This window comes from Coregonus clupeaformis, chromosome 7 (genome assembly GCF_020615455.1).
Source record: "Coregonus clupeaformis isolate EN_2021a chromosome 7, ASM2061545v1, whole genome shotgun sequence".
Classification (NCBI taxonomy): Eukaryota; Metazoa; Chordata; class Actinopteri; order Salmoniformes; family Salmonidae; genus Coregonus; species Coregonus clupeaformis.
In genome coordinates this window covers 4,113,178-4,133,192 of record NC_059198.1, presented here as the reverse complement: position 1 = coordinate 4,133,192, position 20,015 = coordinate 4,113,178, and the positions used below count along the sequence as shown (strand labels likewise).

Here is a 20,015-nt window from a genome sequence, read left to right as displayed (position 1 = left end):
CCTGGTGGGCATCTCCTGCATGCTGGCTGCCGTGGTGTGGACCGTACTGAGCCCGCCGTTCGACAAGATCAGTGTCACCTGCAAGACGGCCCACTTTGGCCTCTGGAAGCTCTGCATGAAGACCATCTTCATGGTGGAGGAAGATTATATCACACATTCTCTCTGATTCTGTTTCATTCGTTCAGTCCAAAAAAGTAACTTTTTTCATTATTTAATCTGAGAATTCATTCCATTTATATTCCAGTAGAGTAGAAATGGTGGATTTAATAGCATCATCAAGCAGCTATACATATAGAATACTATACACTTACAACACAACAACTGAAATAATGTGAGACACCTGTTGCTATACAATTACATGCCTTTTCAAGGATTATACACATTCATCTGCAAAATAGATGTACTTGAATAACAAAGGATTTATACTGTACCACTAGACTCAGTAGGTTAAATACAATCCTTTCATGATTCCTTCACTGTCAATTATTAAGGTGTAAATATATCTTATCTTCATATCTTTAGTCCTCTGTTAGATTTAAATATATCCTTATTTTTCCCGAATTTGGATTGGGTGCAGCTGTCAGGTGGGCCCCCCCGTGTCTCAGGCCCCTCAGTGATTGGTGGAGAAATAGATCAGCTCGTGATGAAGGAAGTCTCCCATGAGCCCCTTACATGGAGCCAGAGAGCACAAAGACACTTTCTGATAGGTAGAAATAACACAGGGAATCTATTAAAAAGAACATGTTATAAATATTAATATTTCATTAAAAGGATATATAGAATAACAATATCCGTAGAATGTGTGCAATATTTACTTTGTCTTAGATATTCGTCTTTTCCACCTCTGAATCTTCAATGTCGTATGAAAGCTTTAACCAGGTCGAGCCCTCAACCTGTCTCATTTGATCGTACCCCATCACAGCACCTAACCCCTGACCCCAAGTATCTCAGACTGGTCGAAGTGGGGACGGTTTTGGTAAATATTTCACATCCTTCTTCACAGCAGTGCTGTATAGACTCGGGCTAAACACTGTAAACGTGTTCCTGGGAGGGAGAGGGAGAGTAGGAATCTAGGGCACTGTTATCTGGCCCCTTTTCTTCGAGCAGAAGCAGAGATCTGTGGATGGAGAGAGCTGGAGAGAGAGAGGAGACGTTTCGTGCTTTACTGAGGCTGCTGGAGAAGACAGAGACAAATTCTTAATGCTGCTTTCTAGGAGCTAGACAATCTCACAGGAACCTTTACTATTATACACAACAACACACACACACTTTATACACTCTCTGAACGCTCACACACACTTTCACCTCTCACACACTCTCTGAACCCACACACACCCCATCCACACACACCCCACACACACTCTCTCAGCACCATGTTGGAGGAGAAGAAGACCAAGGTGAAGATCACGTTCTTCGTCATCCTGGTGGGCATCTCCTGCATGCTGGCTGCCATGGTGACGGACCACTGGACTGTACTGAGTCCGCCGTTTGACAAATTCAACGCCACCTGCGAGACGGCCCACTTTGGCCTCTGGAAGCTCTGCATGAAGACCATCTTCATGGTGGAAGAGGACCCAGAGGGCCTGGGCTGTGGCCCCATCAGTCTGCCCGGAGGTAAGGGCTGCTTTTACCCTCTGTCTCTGTTAGAGTCAGTGAGTCTAACTAGAGCTAAGGGGCCTATACTGTATATCCTCCAGGTGGTACGCAGGTTGACATTTATTGGGATGAATCTTGTCCCGGAGGCAGAGCTGAGCTATTTCCACTTGTTTGGCCAGCTGCAATGTCAAAATTGGCTACATATCGTAAAAATCCATGAAAACTAAAAGGAGCTTTTTGGTATTGATTTAAGGTTAGGGTTAGGCATAAGGTTAGCAGTGTGGTTTAGGTTAGGGTTAAGGTTAGGGTTAGGTTTAAAATCCAATTTTATGACTTTGTAGGTGTTCCAGCTAGTGACCACCCTGCAGAGCTGCCTCCAGTACACAAGTCATCCCAATAAATGCCAACCTGCAGGTGGTGCAGTGTGATTGTTTCTAACCCTCTGTGTAAGTTAGTGTAAGGCTGTGTCCCAAATGAAACCCTATTCCCTATATAGTGTACTACTTCTGACCAGACACTACATAGGGAATAGGGTGCCATTTGGGACATAGACAGAGTTTAATAACTAGCAGAGCAGTAAATGGCTCTTTGCCCTCCTGTCTCTGTGTTAATGTAGCTCAGTTGGTAGAGCATGGCATTTGCAACGCCAGGGTTGTGGGTTCGATTCCCACGGGGGGCCAGTATGAAAAATAAAATAAAAATATATGCACTCACTAACTGTAAGTCGCTCTGGATAAGAGCGTCTGCTAAATGACTAAAAATGTTTAAAAAAATTAAAATGTAATGTCTGCTTGCCTGGAAGGTGTGGGTTTTTCTAACCCCTGTCATCTTCTGAGGCAAAAAAAAACGTAGTTAACCCCTTTCTCTGTCTAGTAGTGTCTCCCCAGAGGCAAGGGGCTCTTGACCATCTCTGTCTCGTTATTAGTGTAACCCTACAGTGAGGTAAGGAAAGGGCGAGGGGTTACATGGGCTGCATTGTATCATGCTGTTTCTGGTGGGGGTCCTTACCAATATGCAGCCTTCCAATTCTAATTTGTCTGGGATTCAGACACTCTCCCCCTGCTTTTCTGTCTGAGCGTACAGTAGACATGCCCCTCTACACTTCCAGATCCATCTCCCCAGATGTCAGTGTCAGTAAGAGGGCAGAGGGTAGAGGAGACAGAGCTGAGAGTGAGTGGTGTGAGTGTGGTACCCTCTCATATGCACACACACACAGACACACACAGACCCCCAAAGTTACTGTGTGCGGGTGGGGCAGCTCTAACTGTGTGTGTGTGTGTGTGTGTGTGTGTGTGTGTGTGTGTGTGTGTGTGTGTGTGTGTGTGTGTGTGAGAGAGAGAGAGAGAGAGAGAGGCAGGTTTAACTGTGTGTGTGTGTGGACAAGACAGAGCTGTTCTTCCTCCTGGGGAAGGCCTGCCCGCTCCATAACCTCTCCATCATGGCTGACAACTCCAGTGTCCCCCTCACAGAGTGCAAAGAACCTTTGCGTGACCCTGGACAATACCCTGTCGTTCTCTGCAAACATCAAAGCAGTGACTCGCTCCTGCAGGTTGATGCTCTACAACATCCGTAGAGTATGACCCTACCTCAAACAGGAAGTGGCGCAGGACCTAATCCAGGCACTTGTCATCTCCCGTCTGGACTACTGCAACTCGCTGTTGGCTGGCCTCCCTGATTGTGCCATCAAACCCTTGCAACTTATCCAGAACGCTGCAGCCTGCCTGGTGTTCAACCTTCCCAAGTTCTCCTATGTCACCCCGCTCCTCCGCCCACTCCACTGGCTTCCAGTCGAAGCTCGCATCCACTACAAGACCATGGTACTTACCTATGGAGCACCAAGAGGAACTGCTGTAAGTCGCTCTGTAAGTCGCTCTGGATAAGAGTGTCTGCTAAATTACTAAAATGTAAATGTAAATGTGTGTGTGTGTGTGTGTGTGTGTGTGCGCAGAGGCGTCATGCCCATAGCGGGCACAAGAGCACGTATCCCCTCAGGATGCTAGATACTCTAGTGCGTGCAGACAGCATCGTCAGTGGAGGAGGAGAGAGAGTGTAGAGTGAAACACACAGCTTTTGATTTGATTTTATCTGCTGGTGATGGGCAGGACTCGCAGGAGATATGTTTGTAAATTAATTTGATCAAGTTTTGAAGCCTATTGATTCCTTCTTGACAAGCTACTCTAACTTGATTGATAGCCTTTTAAAATGTTTTGTTATTTCTCTGTAATACTAGCCACCTAGCAATTTAATTAAGTTGGCTTTAGCTAGCCAGCTAGATAGTTATGAAGTTGGGAGATTGGGGACCTATCTACCAAGCCATTTCAGGCTATCAATCAAGTTAGAGTAGCTTGTCTAACTATCTTAGCTGGCATGCCTGCTGGCAAGGTTGGTAGACATTAGAAAATACTATAATTGCTTTAATTCTTGGGTTATGATACTATATACCAGTGTGGAAGTTATACTACACTCATAAGACATTAATCATACATAAAAATTACAATGAACAGGTAAAGATGTATGCTTAGATAACCTTTGCAGAAAAATAGACATATCTTTGAATTAGGCGTAATGATTAAGGCTCTAGATTACAGGGAAAAGTTGTTTGAGGTGACTATAGTCCGCAAAAACACTACAGTGAATACCATAGTTTTTTATTAGTGTCCGATCAGGTGGTGGGCTGTGTGATGGACAGACCCCTCTGCTCCTCCTCCTACAGACCCCTCTGTTCCTCCTCTTACAGACCCCTCTGTTCCTCCTCCTACAGACCCCTCTGTTCCTCCTCCTACAGACCCCTCTGTTCCTCCTCCTACAGACCCCTCTGTTCCTCCTCCTACAGACCCCTCTGTTCCTCCTCCTACAGACCCCTCTGCTCCTCCTCTTACAGACCCCTCTGTTCCTCCTCCTACAGACCCCTCTGCTCCTCCTCTTACAGACCCCTCTGTTCCTCCTCCTACAGACCCCTCTGCTCCTCCTCTTACAGACCCCTCTGTTTCTCCTCCTACAGACCCCTCTGCTCCTCCTCTTACAGACCCCTCTGTTCCTCCTCCTACAGACCCCTCTGTTCCTCCTCCTACAGACCCCTCTGCTCCTCCTCCTACAGACTCCTCTGTTCCTCCTCCTACAGACCCCTCTGTTCCTCCTCCTACAGACTCCTCTGTTCCTCCTCCTACAGACCCCTCTGCTCCTCCTCTTACAGACCCCTCTGTTCCTCCTCTTACAGACCCCTCTGTTCCTCCTCCTACAGACTCCTCTGTTCCTCCTCCTACAGACCCCTCTGTTCCTCCTCTTACAGACCCCTCTGTTCCTCCTCTTACAGACCCCTCTGTTCCTCCTCCTACAGACGCCTCAGCTCCTCCTCTTACAGACTCCTCTGTTCCTCCTACAGACTCCTCTGTTCCTCCTCCTACAGACTCCTCTGTTCCTCCTCTTACAGACCCCTCTGTTCCTCCTCTTACAGACCCCTCTGTTCCTCCTCCTACAGACGCCTCAGCTCCTCCTCTTACAGACTCCTCTGTTCCTCCTACAGACTCCTCTGTTCCTCCTCCTACAGACTCCTCTGTTCCTCCTCCTACAGACTCCTCTGTTCCTCCTCCTACAGACCCCTCTGTTCCTCCTCTTACAGACCCCTCTGTTCCTCCTCTTACAGACCCCTCTGTTCCTCCTCTTACAGACCCCTCTGTTCCTCCTCTTACAGACCCCTCTGTTCCTCCTCTTACAGACCCCTCTGTTCCTCCTCCTACAGACTCCTCTGTTCCTCCTCTTACAGACCCCTCTGTTCCTCCTCTTACAGACCCCTCTGTTCCTCCTCTTACAGACCCCTCTGTTCCTCCTCCTACAGACCCCTCTGTTCCTCCTCCTACAGACTCCTCTGTTCCTCCTCTTACAGACCCCTCTGTTCCTCCTCTTACAGACTCCTCTGTTCCTCCTCCTACAGACCCCTCTGTTCCTTCTCCTACAGACCCCTCTGTTACTGCTCCTCTGGATCCCTGCTGGACTAAACAGAGTGTGCCTCCCAGCTGCTGTCAGAGTGTTAGGGAGACTCTGATAGAAACGTAGACTGTCGCTAGTCCAACCGAGGTGTGTGAATTGACAAACAAACTGGATGTGCTAGATGTACTACATTCAGTCCTTCACACTTGAAAGACAGGCAGTATAAATACAGGTGTGAAAGCCATGGGGATATGCTGGCATGTAAATAATTCACGGTTACAAATATGGACATGAGAATATGTTTCTTTATAAGTGCAAGTACAAAGATAGGATTGGCATTGAGTAATTACAGTATTGTCAGTGTTGGAAGTGACTCTTCATCTCTGTTCAGGCCAGTATTCACTCAATACTGCCTGTGAATGGGTGTTCGATTAGATGTCCACAGGGTCTCGTTCAAGGATGAGGAGAGAGACAAGGGGAGTAGGTAGCTGACTAATGGTGGCTATTCAGCAGCCTGATGGTCTGGGGGTAGAAGTTATTGGCCAGTCTGATGTAGTGGAGTTGCCGTACCAGGCTGTGATGCAGCCCGACAGTATGCTCTCGATGGTGCTCCTGTAGAACACTGCGAGGGCCCTTGGGGACAAGCCAGATTTATTCAGCCTCCTGTTACATTAGGGGCTGTTAGTGACCCAGAGGAAAGTGAGGCGTAATGGATTTATCCAGGTTTCCAGCCACACAGTCACCTGATGGTATGTGTTAGCTGCTCATTAAGACGTGCTGTTGGGGCTGGGGGTTGGACAGGGTTTGGGTGGGAGGCAGAATTCACCCACACAGCACAGATCAGCAAAGAATAGTCTCTGATTAAATTGTGTGAAAAACACAACAGGATTATATACACCTAAATGTCTACCCACAGTGTGGAGTCAGGGTGACTCACCTTAATAACATGCTTTGCATTCCAAACAGATTGAAGCTGATCACCGTGCGATGTGTGTCCCTGTTCATTTCCTTTCATTCCTGTTCGCCATACACTTTTGTCATTTACCGCCACAATTATGCCACTTATCTCCCGCAACGAAATGCCGAATGACTTTAGAAAATGACCTTCCCTATAAATGACGCATGACATCTTGAGTGGTGTTAAATCAAACATACACTTCAGGAACACCATCGTCCAGTCAGCCAGAAAATAACATTAGGGGCATATTGTTGGAGTGATGTCTGTGTGTGTCTGTTGTGAGGAATTTTTCACTGTAAGTGCCTCACAAACAGATAGACTGTATATAGTAGACAGTTGAATTACCTGTTCATTTGGGAGGAAGGGACCAGATGGTTATTGGCTCAACTCTCAGAAGGGTTGTATTTTTGGAGTCCCTGAGCAAGGCATTTACTTCAGGATGAGACACAGCTGGATTAATGGAGATGGGTGTAAACTGTAGTGTTTCTCAACCCCGGTGTTCTGGAACTGTACATTCGGATGAACTAAATAAGCTGCCAACAAGCCATGTAGTAGCAATTGATGTAGACAGGGTGTTATGCACCCATTATTTTATATGATAGCCTGAAATGGCTTGGTAGATAGGTTCCCAACCTCATAACTATCTAGCTGGCTAGCGAAAGCCATCTTAAATGAAATTGCTCGGTGGCTAGTATTACAGAGAAACAACAAAATCAATAGGCTACACAGCTTGATCAAATTGATTAAAAAAAACATACCTCCTGTGAATCCTGCCCATCCCCGGCAGATCAAATCAAACACTGTGTGTGTCACTCAACACTCTCTCTCCTCCTCCACTGATGATACTGTCTGCATGCACTAGAGTATCTAGCATCCTGCCAAGCATATCTTTGCTCCGTGGTGCAGCTTGGAAGGAACCACTTATTAGGGAGAATAGGGAGGGGGATACTCTTTTTATGGACATAAAAATTAAGTGTAGTAATCTGAAAAATGTATAAATAATAATTTTTAAAAAGTGGGCCATTGTGCCGCTATGGGCATGACCTCTCTGGATGGAGATGTGTTGAGCTGGTCCAATAGGGCCTGGATCTCCAGACTTCATTCCTTTTCCTTCCCAGACTCCTCTAACTGCCCTCCCTCCATCCCTCCCTCCCTTCCTGTACCTTTCGTCCTACCTGTCCCCTCCCTCCATGTCCCTCTCTCCCTTATCCCCAGCCTCCCAGAAGGTGAGCCTTCCCCCAGACAGTCAAGCCAGATAGACCCTCCCTACCTCCAGGTCCGCTTCCCCCTCCACCACAAGTGCTCTGAGACAGGTGGCCCCAATTTCACACCAGTTTCTCAGCCTGCTCAGTCGAGAGAGTGCGAGGGCTAAAGTGGAGTGTGTCTTTAAATGCACAGATGTAGCCTGGAGAAAACATGTTTGCACTTAAAACACCTATTCCATTTTTCTGCTTTGTTTGCTTGTCCTAGTTCTTGGGACGGACCCTAGACTAGCTGACAGCAGGGGGTTGTATGTGCGTGTGTGTGCATGTGTGAGTGTGGAAGAGTGTGCGTGTGTGAGCAACATACTGTAGCATTCAGAAAACAACCTGGCAGGTGTGTGGATTCAGTGATGGTGACGGTGGTAGTGATGGTGATGGTGTTGGTAATGATGACAGTGGTGGTGACGGTGATGACAGTGGTGGTGACGGTAGTGATAAAGTAAAATAGTAATGGGACTTGTAGTAACCATAGATTGTAACTTTGTTCTCTCAGGAGGGTTATGCCATTAAAATTACACACACACGCACAGACACACACACACACCCCTGAGTACCATCTTAGGCCGTTGCGACCCAGTTATGAGTGCTCTGTGCGGGTTGGCCTTTTTTAAAAGCCCCCCGATTCACATTGACCCAGAATCTGACGGTCATTCTGCACCTGGACTTAAAAAGAACAGTTCTCTCTTCACCACTCCCTCTCATATAGCCACTGTTCTCCTGTTGACAATGTAATCTGCCCTTAAGCACTGCTACCAGAATGAATCAATTTCCAGGGGTTCAATTGATGGCAGGAAGGTAGTGAACTTGCTTTCCACTTTGATTGGATAGAGTAGAAAACACAAGTAAACCACCTGTTAAAAGTCAATTCATTTTGAAGACCATTACCTCATGTCTAGGACACCACATCCTGAAGAGGGACACGGGGGGAAAGGAGGAGGAGGAAGGAGGAGTGAAGAGGAGGAAGGAGGAGTGAAGAGGAGGAAGGAGGAGTGAAGAGGAGAAGGGATGAGGAGGAGAGGAAAGAAAGAAAGAAGGGAGGAAGAGGGAGGAGGGAGGGAGGAAGGAGTAGTGAAATGAAGAGGAATATAGGGAGGATAGAGGAGGAAGAGGGAGAAGGGAGTAGTGAAATGAAGAGGAATATAGAGGAGGGAGGAAGAGGGAGTAGAGGAAACAGAGGAAAATGAATAGGCAGGATAGAGAAAGAAGAGGACGAGGAGGTCTAATGGAGGAATGAAAACCGAAACTGACAGGCGATACCGCCTCCTAATTGCCTACTTCACTGGAATTAAGTTAGCTTATTAAACACAAGGTCAATGATACGGCCCCAAATATTATCCCCAGAATCTCACATGGCATATCAGCACCATTTGAGTCTTCACAGCCTATGTACTGTATATGTGTTGAGTGCTGTTGTAATGGCAAAGAGTAGCTCTCACAGTGGTAGGCAACACAAAGCAACGGTTCCTCTAGAGCAGGGGTATTCAACTCTTACACAACGAGGGCCGGAGCCTGCTGGTTTTCTGTTCTACCTGATAATGAATAGCACACACCTGGTTCCCCAGGTCTAATTTTTTTTACATTTGAGTCATTTAGCAGACGCTCTTATCCAGAGCGACTTACAGTTAGTGAGTGCATACATTTTCATACTGGCCCCCCGTGGTAAACGAACCCACAACCCTGGCGTTGCAAGCGCCATGCTCTACCAACTGAGCTACAGGGGACTATCAGTCTCTGATTGAAGGGCAACAATAAAAACACGCATTGGAAATGACTTCGAGGTCCAGAGTTGAGTTTGAGGGCTCTAGAGCCTGATGAAACTGCCTTTTTTACCTTCCCTACTTTAAACTGTTTTGTATGTTTGGTCATTCTCCTGGTTCTAGTCACAGGAGAGGTATAAAGTCAGCCTGATCCCATATCTGTTTGTGCTGCTGTACCACAATGACCACATGAGTTGGCTATACAGCACTAACAGATCTGAGACCAGGCTAACATTCAGCTGCTTGTACAGTATGATATCTAGCTGGGTTAAAGAGACAGCGTTCAGCTGCTTGTACAGTATGATATCTAGCTGGGTTAAAGAGACAGCATTCAGCTGCTTGTACAGTATGATATCTAGCTGGGTTAAAGAGACAGCATTCAGCTGCTTGTACAGTATGATATCTAGCTGGGTTAAAGAGACAGCATTCAGCTGCTTGTACAGTATGATATCTAGCTGGGTTAAAGAGACAGCATTCAGCTGCTTGTACAGTATGATATCTAGCTGGGTTAAAGAGACAGCGTTCAGCTGCTTGTACAGTATGATATCTAGCTGGGTTAAAGAGACAGTGTTCAGCTGCTTGTACAGTATGATATCTAGCTGGGTTAAAGAGACAACGTTCAGCTGCTTGTACAGTATGATATCTAGCTGGGTTAAAGAGACACATGCAATCGCCTGGATAAAAGCAGTGATTCAGCCAAGTTACAGCAAGAGAAAGCAGAACCACAGTATATCCTCAGTTTAAGTATCAGACCTAGTGGCTCTTACCACAGGTCTTCTCTTCAGGCCTGCATTGACACAGGCACATATACAGTACAATCACCTCTCTGATGGAAATAGGCTAGCCAAATGGAGCTGTTATTCAGGGCTTGACAGCGTCGGCATGCTCTAACCCCCCATCCTCTCCTGTTCGATGGGCCTTTACTTGAAAAAAACACCAGCAAAAAAACTGAGCAGCCTGTTGCTAGGTTACCTCTTTAGTGATTCTCCATCCTGAGTAACAATCATGCTCCTCTGTTGGGATAGGGGGGAGTGTCACGATCGTTGAGAGATGGGTCAGACCAAGGTGCAGCGTGGTATGCGAACATGTTTATTTAAACCAAATAAACATTAAACAAAACAAGAAACAACGTAGCGTGCCGTCCTCAGGCTAAACACATACAAGCCTAACACGGAAAAAGATCCCACAATTAAGGTAGGCAAACAGGCTACTTAAGTATGATCCCCAATCAGAGACAACAAGCGACAGCTGTCTCTGATTGGGAATCACACCCGGCCAAACATAGAAATACATTACCTAGATCACAAACATAGAATCTCCAGCATAGAATCTCACGCCCTGACCAAACCAACTAAAGACAACAGACCTCTCAAGGTCAGGGCGTGACAGGGAGAGGATTGGGGGACAGGGAAGGAGCAAGAGAGGGCGATAGGGAGAGGGGAAGAAGAGGAGAGGGGATAGAGGGAGAGAGGAAGAGGGGTCGCCTTGGTCTATACATCCATACCACTCCATCACTCTGTCCAGGGAGATAGGAAACAGACCATACCTCTCCATCACTCTGTCCAGGGAGATAGGAAACAGACCATACCTCTCCATCACTCTGTCCAGGGAGATAGGAAACAGACCATACCTCTCCATCACTCTGTCCAGGGAGATAGGAAACAGACCATACCTCTCCATCACTCTGTCCAGGGAGATAGGAAACAGACCATACCTCTCCATCACTCTGTCCAGGGAGATAGGAAACAGACCATACCTCTCCATCACTCTGTGCAGGGAGATAGGAAACAGACATACAGAAGGTTAAGGGCCTGTGGCATTCAGCTGCTCCACGTCACTCTATGGATTTAGAGATGTGTGTCCAAGTGAAATAAACATAAACAGATGACTTGTGTAAGTAAAACTGAGAACAGCCTATGTATAGACCTAGGTGTGATTTCTGGGAAAAGGAAGGTGCTGGAGAGGAGGGAATATGACTCTGGGACACATTTATATAAGGATGTCACCAAGGCACATAACATAGCTGTGTTTTGGGAGTAATGCTTCAAATCTCTGGGATAAAATTTCTGGGGAGGAAGGTACTGGAAATACAACATCTTAGAAATATGAATCTACAGGATGAGTTAATTGTCACTTATAATGAATGGATAGATACATACAGGTACCCTTTATTTATTTGATTAAGATAATTTGGACTCATATTTTGATTAGAGTGAGACAAATCTAAGATTATACATGGTTGTTTCTCTAGAGCAAAACATGAGAAGTATGAGAAAATACTCTACAAATGTTTTCTATGAGAATTAAATGTGATAAAGAAGAGATCTCAAATTGGATTTTCATTTTCTATGGGTTTAATAATAATAATAATTTATTTAATTGACAGAAAATAATCTCAAAGCGCATAACAACCAAAACAAACAAACAACTAATTGAAATTGAGATGCTAGAGATGGAGATTAAATACCTTTATTTGGCTTCGGATGAAAGGCTGTGAGTTGGGGCAGTTTGGATTGGAATGGCAGTGTCGTTTCAGGGGATTGGGCATCGATGGTACAGCCAGAGAGAAACAAAGATAGTCTGACAAACAGGCCCGGAGCTCGTCATCAGTGAACCACATTTGCTTCTCCGACAGTCAGTTCCTCCACAGGTCCCGCTCCTCTGTAGGTACTGGTCCTCCATTGCCGAACATGTAGCACCCACCTGTGTGATGCCATGGCTGCTGAAAAGCACACGAAAAGCCACCACATATTGGCAGTGGTAACCTTTTACTGCAGTGGGCTAAATCAGGGTCACACAGAGTGTTTTTTGGTTGTCTTAAACAAATCTACCTTGAAACACAAGTATACACCTCACACACATGGTCATGGGCTTAAAGAAAAGAAGACACCTGTACCATGTCAGATATAGAGTTGAAATAATGTTTATTAATGATGAAATTATGAACAAATTAATAACATTCCACCCATGAGGCCACTAGAGGGCGATTTTGTCATTTGACTGTAGGAAAGGGCTACGAACAGTCCCTGAGCCTGTTCTGCCATCTTTGGACACAGCATGCAGTACTTGTTGTAATTCTTCTTGACAGAGGAAACAATAAAGCCGGGGATGCATTATTTGAATCCAAACAGGTAGCTAGCTAGCTAGCTATAAGCCAAAAAGATAGACTTTTCATCCCAATTCTGCAACTCTGAGAGTCAAGACCACGAGATGTAAGTGATCAACCCCCAGAGCAGTCAAAGCCCAAAAAAGTATTTTAATAATGCAACAAAAAAACACACAAAAAATAACAAAATTATGTACAATATTTACAGAGCTCTCTGCCTAGACGACCTCACGGCGCCATGGCAACCACAGAAAGGGGTCTTTGAGAAAAGAAAATGTCTGCCAGGTTCATTGGTAGTGCTGGTGCATTGGGAGGCAGATACAACCCAGAGCCACCATGCACCTGCACCCACGTCAATAAATGTTTTAATCTCTTTCCCTCCGCAGCCAAGAACTGCTCCTACTTCAAACACTTCACTAAGGAAGAAGAGGCAGAAGGGTTTGAAGCCAAAACTCAGAAAGGTGAGTTCTCTCTCTCCTTCATTACAGGCTTCAGGTGAATGAGCCACAGTGCAACACAAGCTTTTGGAAAATAATAAACAAAATAACATTCGGTCAGTTTCACCACTGTGAAATTCTCTATGGCGGTTTTAGACAATGTACAACTTGAGTTTTGAGTTGTAAATTGGTTAATACATGAGTACAGTTCCCTCAAATATGAAACATTTCCTTAAATATCAGCCTATGCTGTAGAGGGGGAGGCATGGTGACTATGAATGACATTTATACTTCGTGTCTATGGTACTGACTCATTGGACTCTCAGCATGACAATAAAACACATTCAGTCACTGCCGTACCAAAACACAGACATGAATGGTACCCTTTGTGATTGGCAAACACTCTCTCTCTTCCTTTCTCTCTCTCCCCTCTTCTCTCTCTCGCACACACACACACACACACACACACATTGCACACGCACACGTGCACGCACACACGCACACCTCCAAAAACATATGCCAGACGTGCCTGCGATTAGCTATTAGTTACATCTCACATTGCTCTTTTTAAAACAGATGCTATTCCAGGAGACTCCTCCTCCTTCCACCCATATCAGCCACTGAATGGCCCTTTGACTTATCAGATTGATATAGTTCCTCACGGATTGACGTTTCACAGTGCTCTCTACTTACATCCGTACTGAGGTACGGATGTAAATATCCCTCAAAATCTGCTATTGGCACCCATACAAATTAGCCCCAAGGTTGCCTTCTTAAATCCTGTTCATTCTCTTCAATTAAACACCATGACTGTTTTCTCATTAGCTGGGAATGTTTTTTGAAATGTCAGATACAACATACTTTGTGATATTGTTAATAACCTACTGCATACCCCTTAAAATATACATTTTATTTTGCTGGGTATGCTATTAGCATGCTAACGCTCATTAAGACAGACAGGTAGAATAGCTAGCCATCGCTAGCATTCACTGGTTGAAGTTGAAGTAACTTTTGAGTGTAATGGAGTTGACTGGTGACTCACAACAGCTGTACGGGAGCTAGAATCCAGTTATAATAAAAACATCTTTAACTATGTGTGTCATTATTGCTTGAAATCAGGATTCTGCACTGCTTTCAATGGGGAAAGATTGCTTCCGTACCCCGCTCATCCCTGCTTGTGTGAATTTAGTTGAAAACTTCACTTTGCCGTGTGGACCTATAGGCTGTGTCTGTGTCCCAAATGCCTCTATGGAGCCTGGTCAAAAGTAGTGCCATTTGGGACGCAGACATAATATTCCCTCGCAGGACGACAGGCAGAGGCAGCCGAGCCTAACGTCTAAGGTCACACGCACGCAGACACAATTGTATGTCTCCCTCCATGTCTCTCCACAGCCAAGCCATGACAAAACTAGCTATTTGAGTGGAACGATCACACTTATTTCACGCTCAATGCTCTCCGGCTGCTCAGTCAGGGAGTTAAGACAGGAAAGTCAGCCCTGGCTTATCTTAATCTGTACAATGGGCCTGGAGGATTGGAGGGGGGTTACATTTGACATTTTAGTCATTTTAGCAGATGCTCTTATCCAGAGCGACTTACAGTTAGTGAGTACATACATTATTTTTTTATTTTTCATACTGGACCCCTGTGGGAATCAAACCCACAACCCTGGTGTTGCAAACACCATGCTCTACCAACTGAGCTACATCCCTGCCGGCCATTCCCTCCCCTACCCTGGACGACGCTTGGCCAATTGTGCGCCGCCCCATGGGTCTCCCGGTCACGGCCGGCTATGACAGAGCCTGGATTCGAACCAGGATCTCTAGTGGCACAGCTAGCACTGCGATGCAGTGCCTTAGACCACTGCGCCACTCGGGTTAGAGAGGAGAGCCGGATGAGTCACCTGGAGACAAGGCTTCTCTCTTTATCACTCCTCTGCTAGAAGCAGTGGTAATAGACAGTTTTAGTGTATTGTAGCATGGTTAAACCAGACTGAATGCTGAGCTCAGTGAAACAGTGGTGATCGCACCATTCAGTCTGCTGGTTCAACCTGGCTAACTATATTGTCAGTGATGGTTAATGAGGACACTGTTCAAGATGGCACTCTGCTGTATTCTCTTCATGCTGATTAAGGTTAATTGGAGGGGGGGTGGGTTAGTGGGAGGGAGTTCCAATGCCTTAGAATGGGAGATGGTTTACAGTAAGAACTGAATGGATTTCTGTTGGAAATAATGATGAAAGGTAAACAGATTGAAGCCCTGATCCTCCGAAATGCTTGACTTGAGGATCCTTCTTTCTAGCAGGTGTTTATTACAATACAAAACCTCAAAGTTGACCCATTAATGCTGTCATAAACAACGTTAAACTGGCCATGTTCAGTGTTCAGTAAGGCACACTGTGCTAAAACGCTTTGCAACGGAAAATGGGAATATATGTTCTTATTGGACAAGTTCAGATAGTATCTCCCCATTCCAGAACATTTTCCCTCCACTGAACAGGATACATTGTCTGCACTGAATGCCAATATCTCTCTCTCTCTCTCTCTCTCTCTCTCTCTCTCTCTCTCTCTCTCTCTCTCTCTCTCTCTCTCTCTCTCTCTCTCTCTCTCTCTCTCTCTCTCTCTCTCTCTCTCTCTCTCTCTCTCTCAGAGTACAACCTCTCAGCAGCGGCCATCGCTGTGTTCAGCCTGGCCTTCATGACCCTGGGGTCGCTGTGCGTCATGTGCTCCTTCGGGAAGGGGCGGGACTACCTGCTGAGGCCTGCTGGGATGTTCTTTGCCTTCGCAGGTCAGAGACATCTACTTTTACAGTTTTTCTCAATTGCTAAAACACTAAACCCTATTGTCTGAACCAAATGCTCAGTTGCCTGAACCCACTGATTGAATCAATCACTCTTTTGGCAAAACCATAAGCACTTTTCACCTGTTTAGACATAACTTGCCAACACATTTTCATTGTGATGCACCCGTGCTGCATAATGGTGAGCACAGCTGACAAAAGTCAAACACAATTAGAGCACAGGTGTCACAACAACTCAAAATTGATCACACTTGTGGCTAATGATGTGAGGGAACATATACAGTAAGCCAGTTCAGAGAGCACTGGTTTGTGAGGCCCTACAATGGATAGAAATCTGAGAGGAAGAGTTCGTGTGAGAGGAGGTCGAGGTGGTCGAGGTGGTCAGCGAAGACAAAGAACAGTAATATCTGATGAAATCAGAGCTACTGTGATTGACCATGTTCTTGTCCATGGTATGAGCATGAGGGAGGCTGGACAAAGGGTACAACCAAACATCAGTAGATTCACTGTGTCCACCATAATCTGAAGATTTAGAGAAGAGAACAGGTAATTACCTTTTTTTGACATTATAGTACAGTATGTAAATGTTGACAGAAATTACTGTATGACATACTATATACTGTACCACAGTATACTGTAAGTAAATATATGTTTCAGTACATCACTGTACCAATGTACTGTAGTATTGTAATGGAGGGTTGGTCTAACTGTTTGTAGGCCTAGTATTCCATGTATATTTTTTGTAACTCCATGTTCTCTTTTTGTAGAATTGAAAGACTTCCACATGGGGGTGGGAGGACAGGTATGTTCTCCCCTCACCAAGAGACCCTAATTGTTGATATGGTCCGTGAGAACAATGCCATTAAACTGAGCGAAATTCAGCAGAAGATCATTGAGGACCATTTAAATTTTGAGGGTATCAACAGTGTCAGCCTCTCTACTGTTGATCGTGTCCTCAAGCGCAACAGACTGCGCATGAAACAGCTATACAGAGTGCCCTTTGATCGCAACTCAGACAGAGTCAAAGAGCAAAGATTCCAGTATGTACAGGTTGGCATATATCCAGACACATTCAATGTTGATTACTCTAAGTAGTGATTTACTGTAGTGGCCTAAATCACTTTTTCCGTATCACTTACAAAACTATATCTATTTCTACAGAGGGTTTTTCAACTGGATGCAATGGAAAGACCCCATCAATACATCTACATGGGTGAAGCTGGGTTTAATCTCACCAAAAGGAGAAGGAAAGGCCGTAATGTGATTGGCCATCGGGCCATTGTTGGTGTTCCTGGGCAGCGTGGTGGCAATGTCACATTATGTGCTGCCATCAGCAATCATGGGGTTGTCCACCATCATGCCAACCTGGGGCCCTACAACACTCACCAGCTCCTCATTTTCCTCAATCACATGCGAGATGCTTTGTTAGGGCAGCAGGATGAGCATCCCATCTATGTTGTTGTTTGGGACAATGTGAGTTTTCACAGAGCCCTCCAGGTTAGAGAGTGGTACAATATGAACCAAGGTTTTATCAATCTTTGCCTTCCACCGTACTCCCCTTTCCTAAACCCCATTGAGGAATTCTTCTCCTCATGGCGGTGGAAGGTATATGAACGCCAACCTTACACCAGGGTAAATCTCCTGCAAGCCATGGGACTTGCCTGTGGTGACATAGGTGTGGAGGCATGCCAAGCCTGGATACGTCATGCCAGGGTTTTTTTCCCCCGTTGCCTGGCCAGACAAAATGTGGCCTGTGATGTGGATGAAGTCCTGTGGCCTGACCCAGTACGGAGACATGATGCTGTGGCTGAGTAATGCACTTATTTGTATATTTTTGTACTTAATTTTTACATGGGCTTACTGTACACAAGTGGCAAACGCATAAGATTTCTGTTTGCTTTTACAAGTGCTACATGTAAATGCACAAGATTTCTGTTTTGTCTTTTTGTACAAGTGCTAAATGCACAGTTTTTTTTGTTTTGCAACATGCATTTAGCCTACAGTGAACAATAAACATTTATTTCTCCAGCTTCATGTCCTGAGCATTGTGTTTTCTATTTTTCTACGTAGTGTTTAGTGACTGTTCAGTAGTGTTTTTAATTTTGATTGACTCGGGGCACGATTTGACAACATAGTTCAGTTTTGAGCACAGATTGAACTGTTTTGAGGTGAAAGTTTGGTTTTGCAAGAAGAGTCTGAGGTTTTGTGAATGTAGCTTGAAAATTGGGTTTTGTGTTCACAGTTAAGAGAAAAGGAGAGCAGCTTTCAAGAAATGTGTCTTAGCAATCGAGAAAAACTGTAACTTAGATATTCACATCATACATCAGGCATGACTACGAAGAACATTGTACATTTTTCTGCCTGTCCACCCAGGTCCATCAGTTATTTGTTCATTTGTTCGTTAGTTTGTTAATTAGTTTGTCCGTTTGTTTTTTCATTCATTAGTTTGTATGTTCTTTCCATCTGTCCATCCGTCCGTATGCCCATCCATCCATCAATCCATCTGCCCATCCATCCTGACCTGTGCCCCTTCTCCCTCTAGGTCTCTGCATCATCATCTCTGTGGAGGTGATGCGTAACTCCACCAAGCGGATGATTGACAGCGAGGAGACCGTCTGGGAACAGTACTACTACTCCTGGTCGTTTGAATGTGCCTGCGCCTCCTTTGTCCTCCTGGTCTTCAGTGGCCTCAGCCTGTTGATCATCTCCATGCCCCAGATGCCACGCAACCCCTGGGAGACCTGTATGGATGCAGAGCCAGACTCTATGGAGCCCTTAGACTAGTAGTAGTAGATCAGACTAGAACAGATTAGACCTGACCAGATCAACCCCTGGGAGACCTGCATGGACACAGAGTCAGACTCCATGGAGCCCATAGACTAGTAGTAGACTCCACTAGAACAGACCAGATCAGAAAAGATTTAAACAGAACTGACCAGACTAGTCTAGTCCAGACCAGACCAGACTAGACCAGGGGAATCTTCAACCAAGGCTGCCAAAACCATACATTTTTAATAGAATCCAACTGAAGATAAACTAACTTGAGGCTGGTGGTGGGGGCAACAGAGTTAATGATACAAAGGAATGAGAGTGGGGCACCCCGCCTAAGTAATGGTATAAGGGGAAACACTGCATTACACTGCTTGGTTTTAAGTGTACAGATAAAGATAAGATGTAAGGCAGGAACTCTGAGCAGTCCTCGAGGGCCACAGATGTTCCTTTCTTTGGTCCTTAACTGATACATTTGTGTCATTGATTGCAGAGAGTGTCCATATCATCCGTTACTAAGCAACAGACACTGTGGCACTTGAGGACTGCCCTGATATAGGGTGTGTTCGTAAATTCACCATGGCAACCTACTCCAATTGCAGACCACTCTAGTTGGAGAGTGCCAGAGCGCAGAATAATTTATGAATTTCCGAACTTCCTAAACTCGGTTGTTATGACAGATGTAAGTAAACATCGACAAAAAAGGTAATTAAATTGTTGCCAGTAATACAGTTACAGTCACTAACCCTCTTGATAACATGAAACACTCTAGCACCTCTAGCAGCTCTGCAAGGGTGAGTAACATGTTCAGAGTGAGGTGTTCTCTCATTTGTATCTGGAAGTAGCTAGCAAGTAAGCTAACCAAGTTTAGCCAGTTAGCGTGGGTGCTTGACTGCCGTTGTGAAGTCAGAACGCTCGGATCAACCCTACTTTTGTCCAGAGCGTCCAGTGTGTGCTCTGAACGCTCCGAGAGCGAAACACTCTGAATTTATCAACGGACAATCTGACAACGCTCTGAATTTAGGAATGGTCAAAGCACTCTGAGCGCACTCTGACACTCTAGAGCGAATTTACGAACGCACCCATAGTGTACAGTATTAAAATGTAACTTTTGCCTAAAGTGACAACACAGACAGAAATAGTTAAAGAACCTAGCAACATAGTGAGCGGATACTCTGTGTCATTTAATATAGTTTGAGCTATTGTCTTGCATACTTCTAATATAAATGTCGCTTTAGCTTTCAAATTTTTTTAAAGAAATAACTTAATGCTTTAATGAATGTTGCATCCAGGCAGCTACAAACAATGTTTATTTATTTAACATGTATCAATGGATTAAACCATATTGAAGCTCCAGTGCAATGCCTGTACAATGATCTACTGTGTTAGTTAGGGAGCTTTACTGCT

At 45.1% G+C, this 20,015-nt stretch overlaps 1 protein-coding gene across 1 annotated transcript; it reads left to right on the top strand.

The window, feature by feature from the left end:
• The first annotated feature begins 1,068 nt into the window (after window positions 1-1,068).
• Window positions 1,069-19,524, top strand: LOC121570364 (voltage-dependent calcium channel gamma-1 subunit). Its single transcript, XM_041881823.2, has 4 exons — window positions 1,069-1,614; window positions 12,993-13,067; window positions 15,690-15,827; window positions 18,382-19,524. The coding sequence occupies exons 1-4, from the start codon at window positions 1,374-1,376 to the stop codon at window positions 18,621-18,623; spliced, it is 696 nt and encodes a 231-aa protein (XP_041737757.1). The 5' UTR covers window positions 1,069-1,373; the 3' UTR covers window positions 18,624-19,524.
• The last annotated feature ends 491 nt before the right edge of the window (window positions 19,525-20,015 follow it).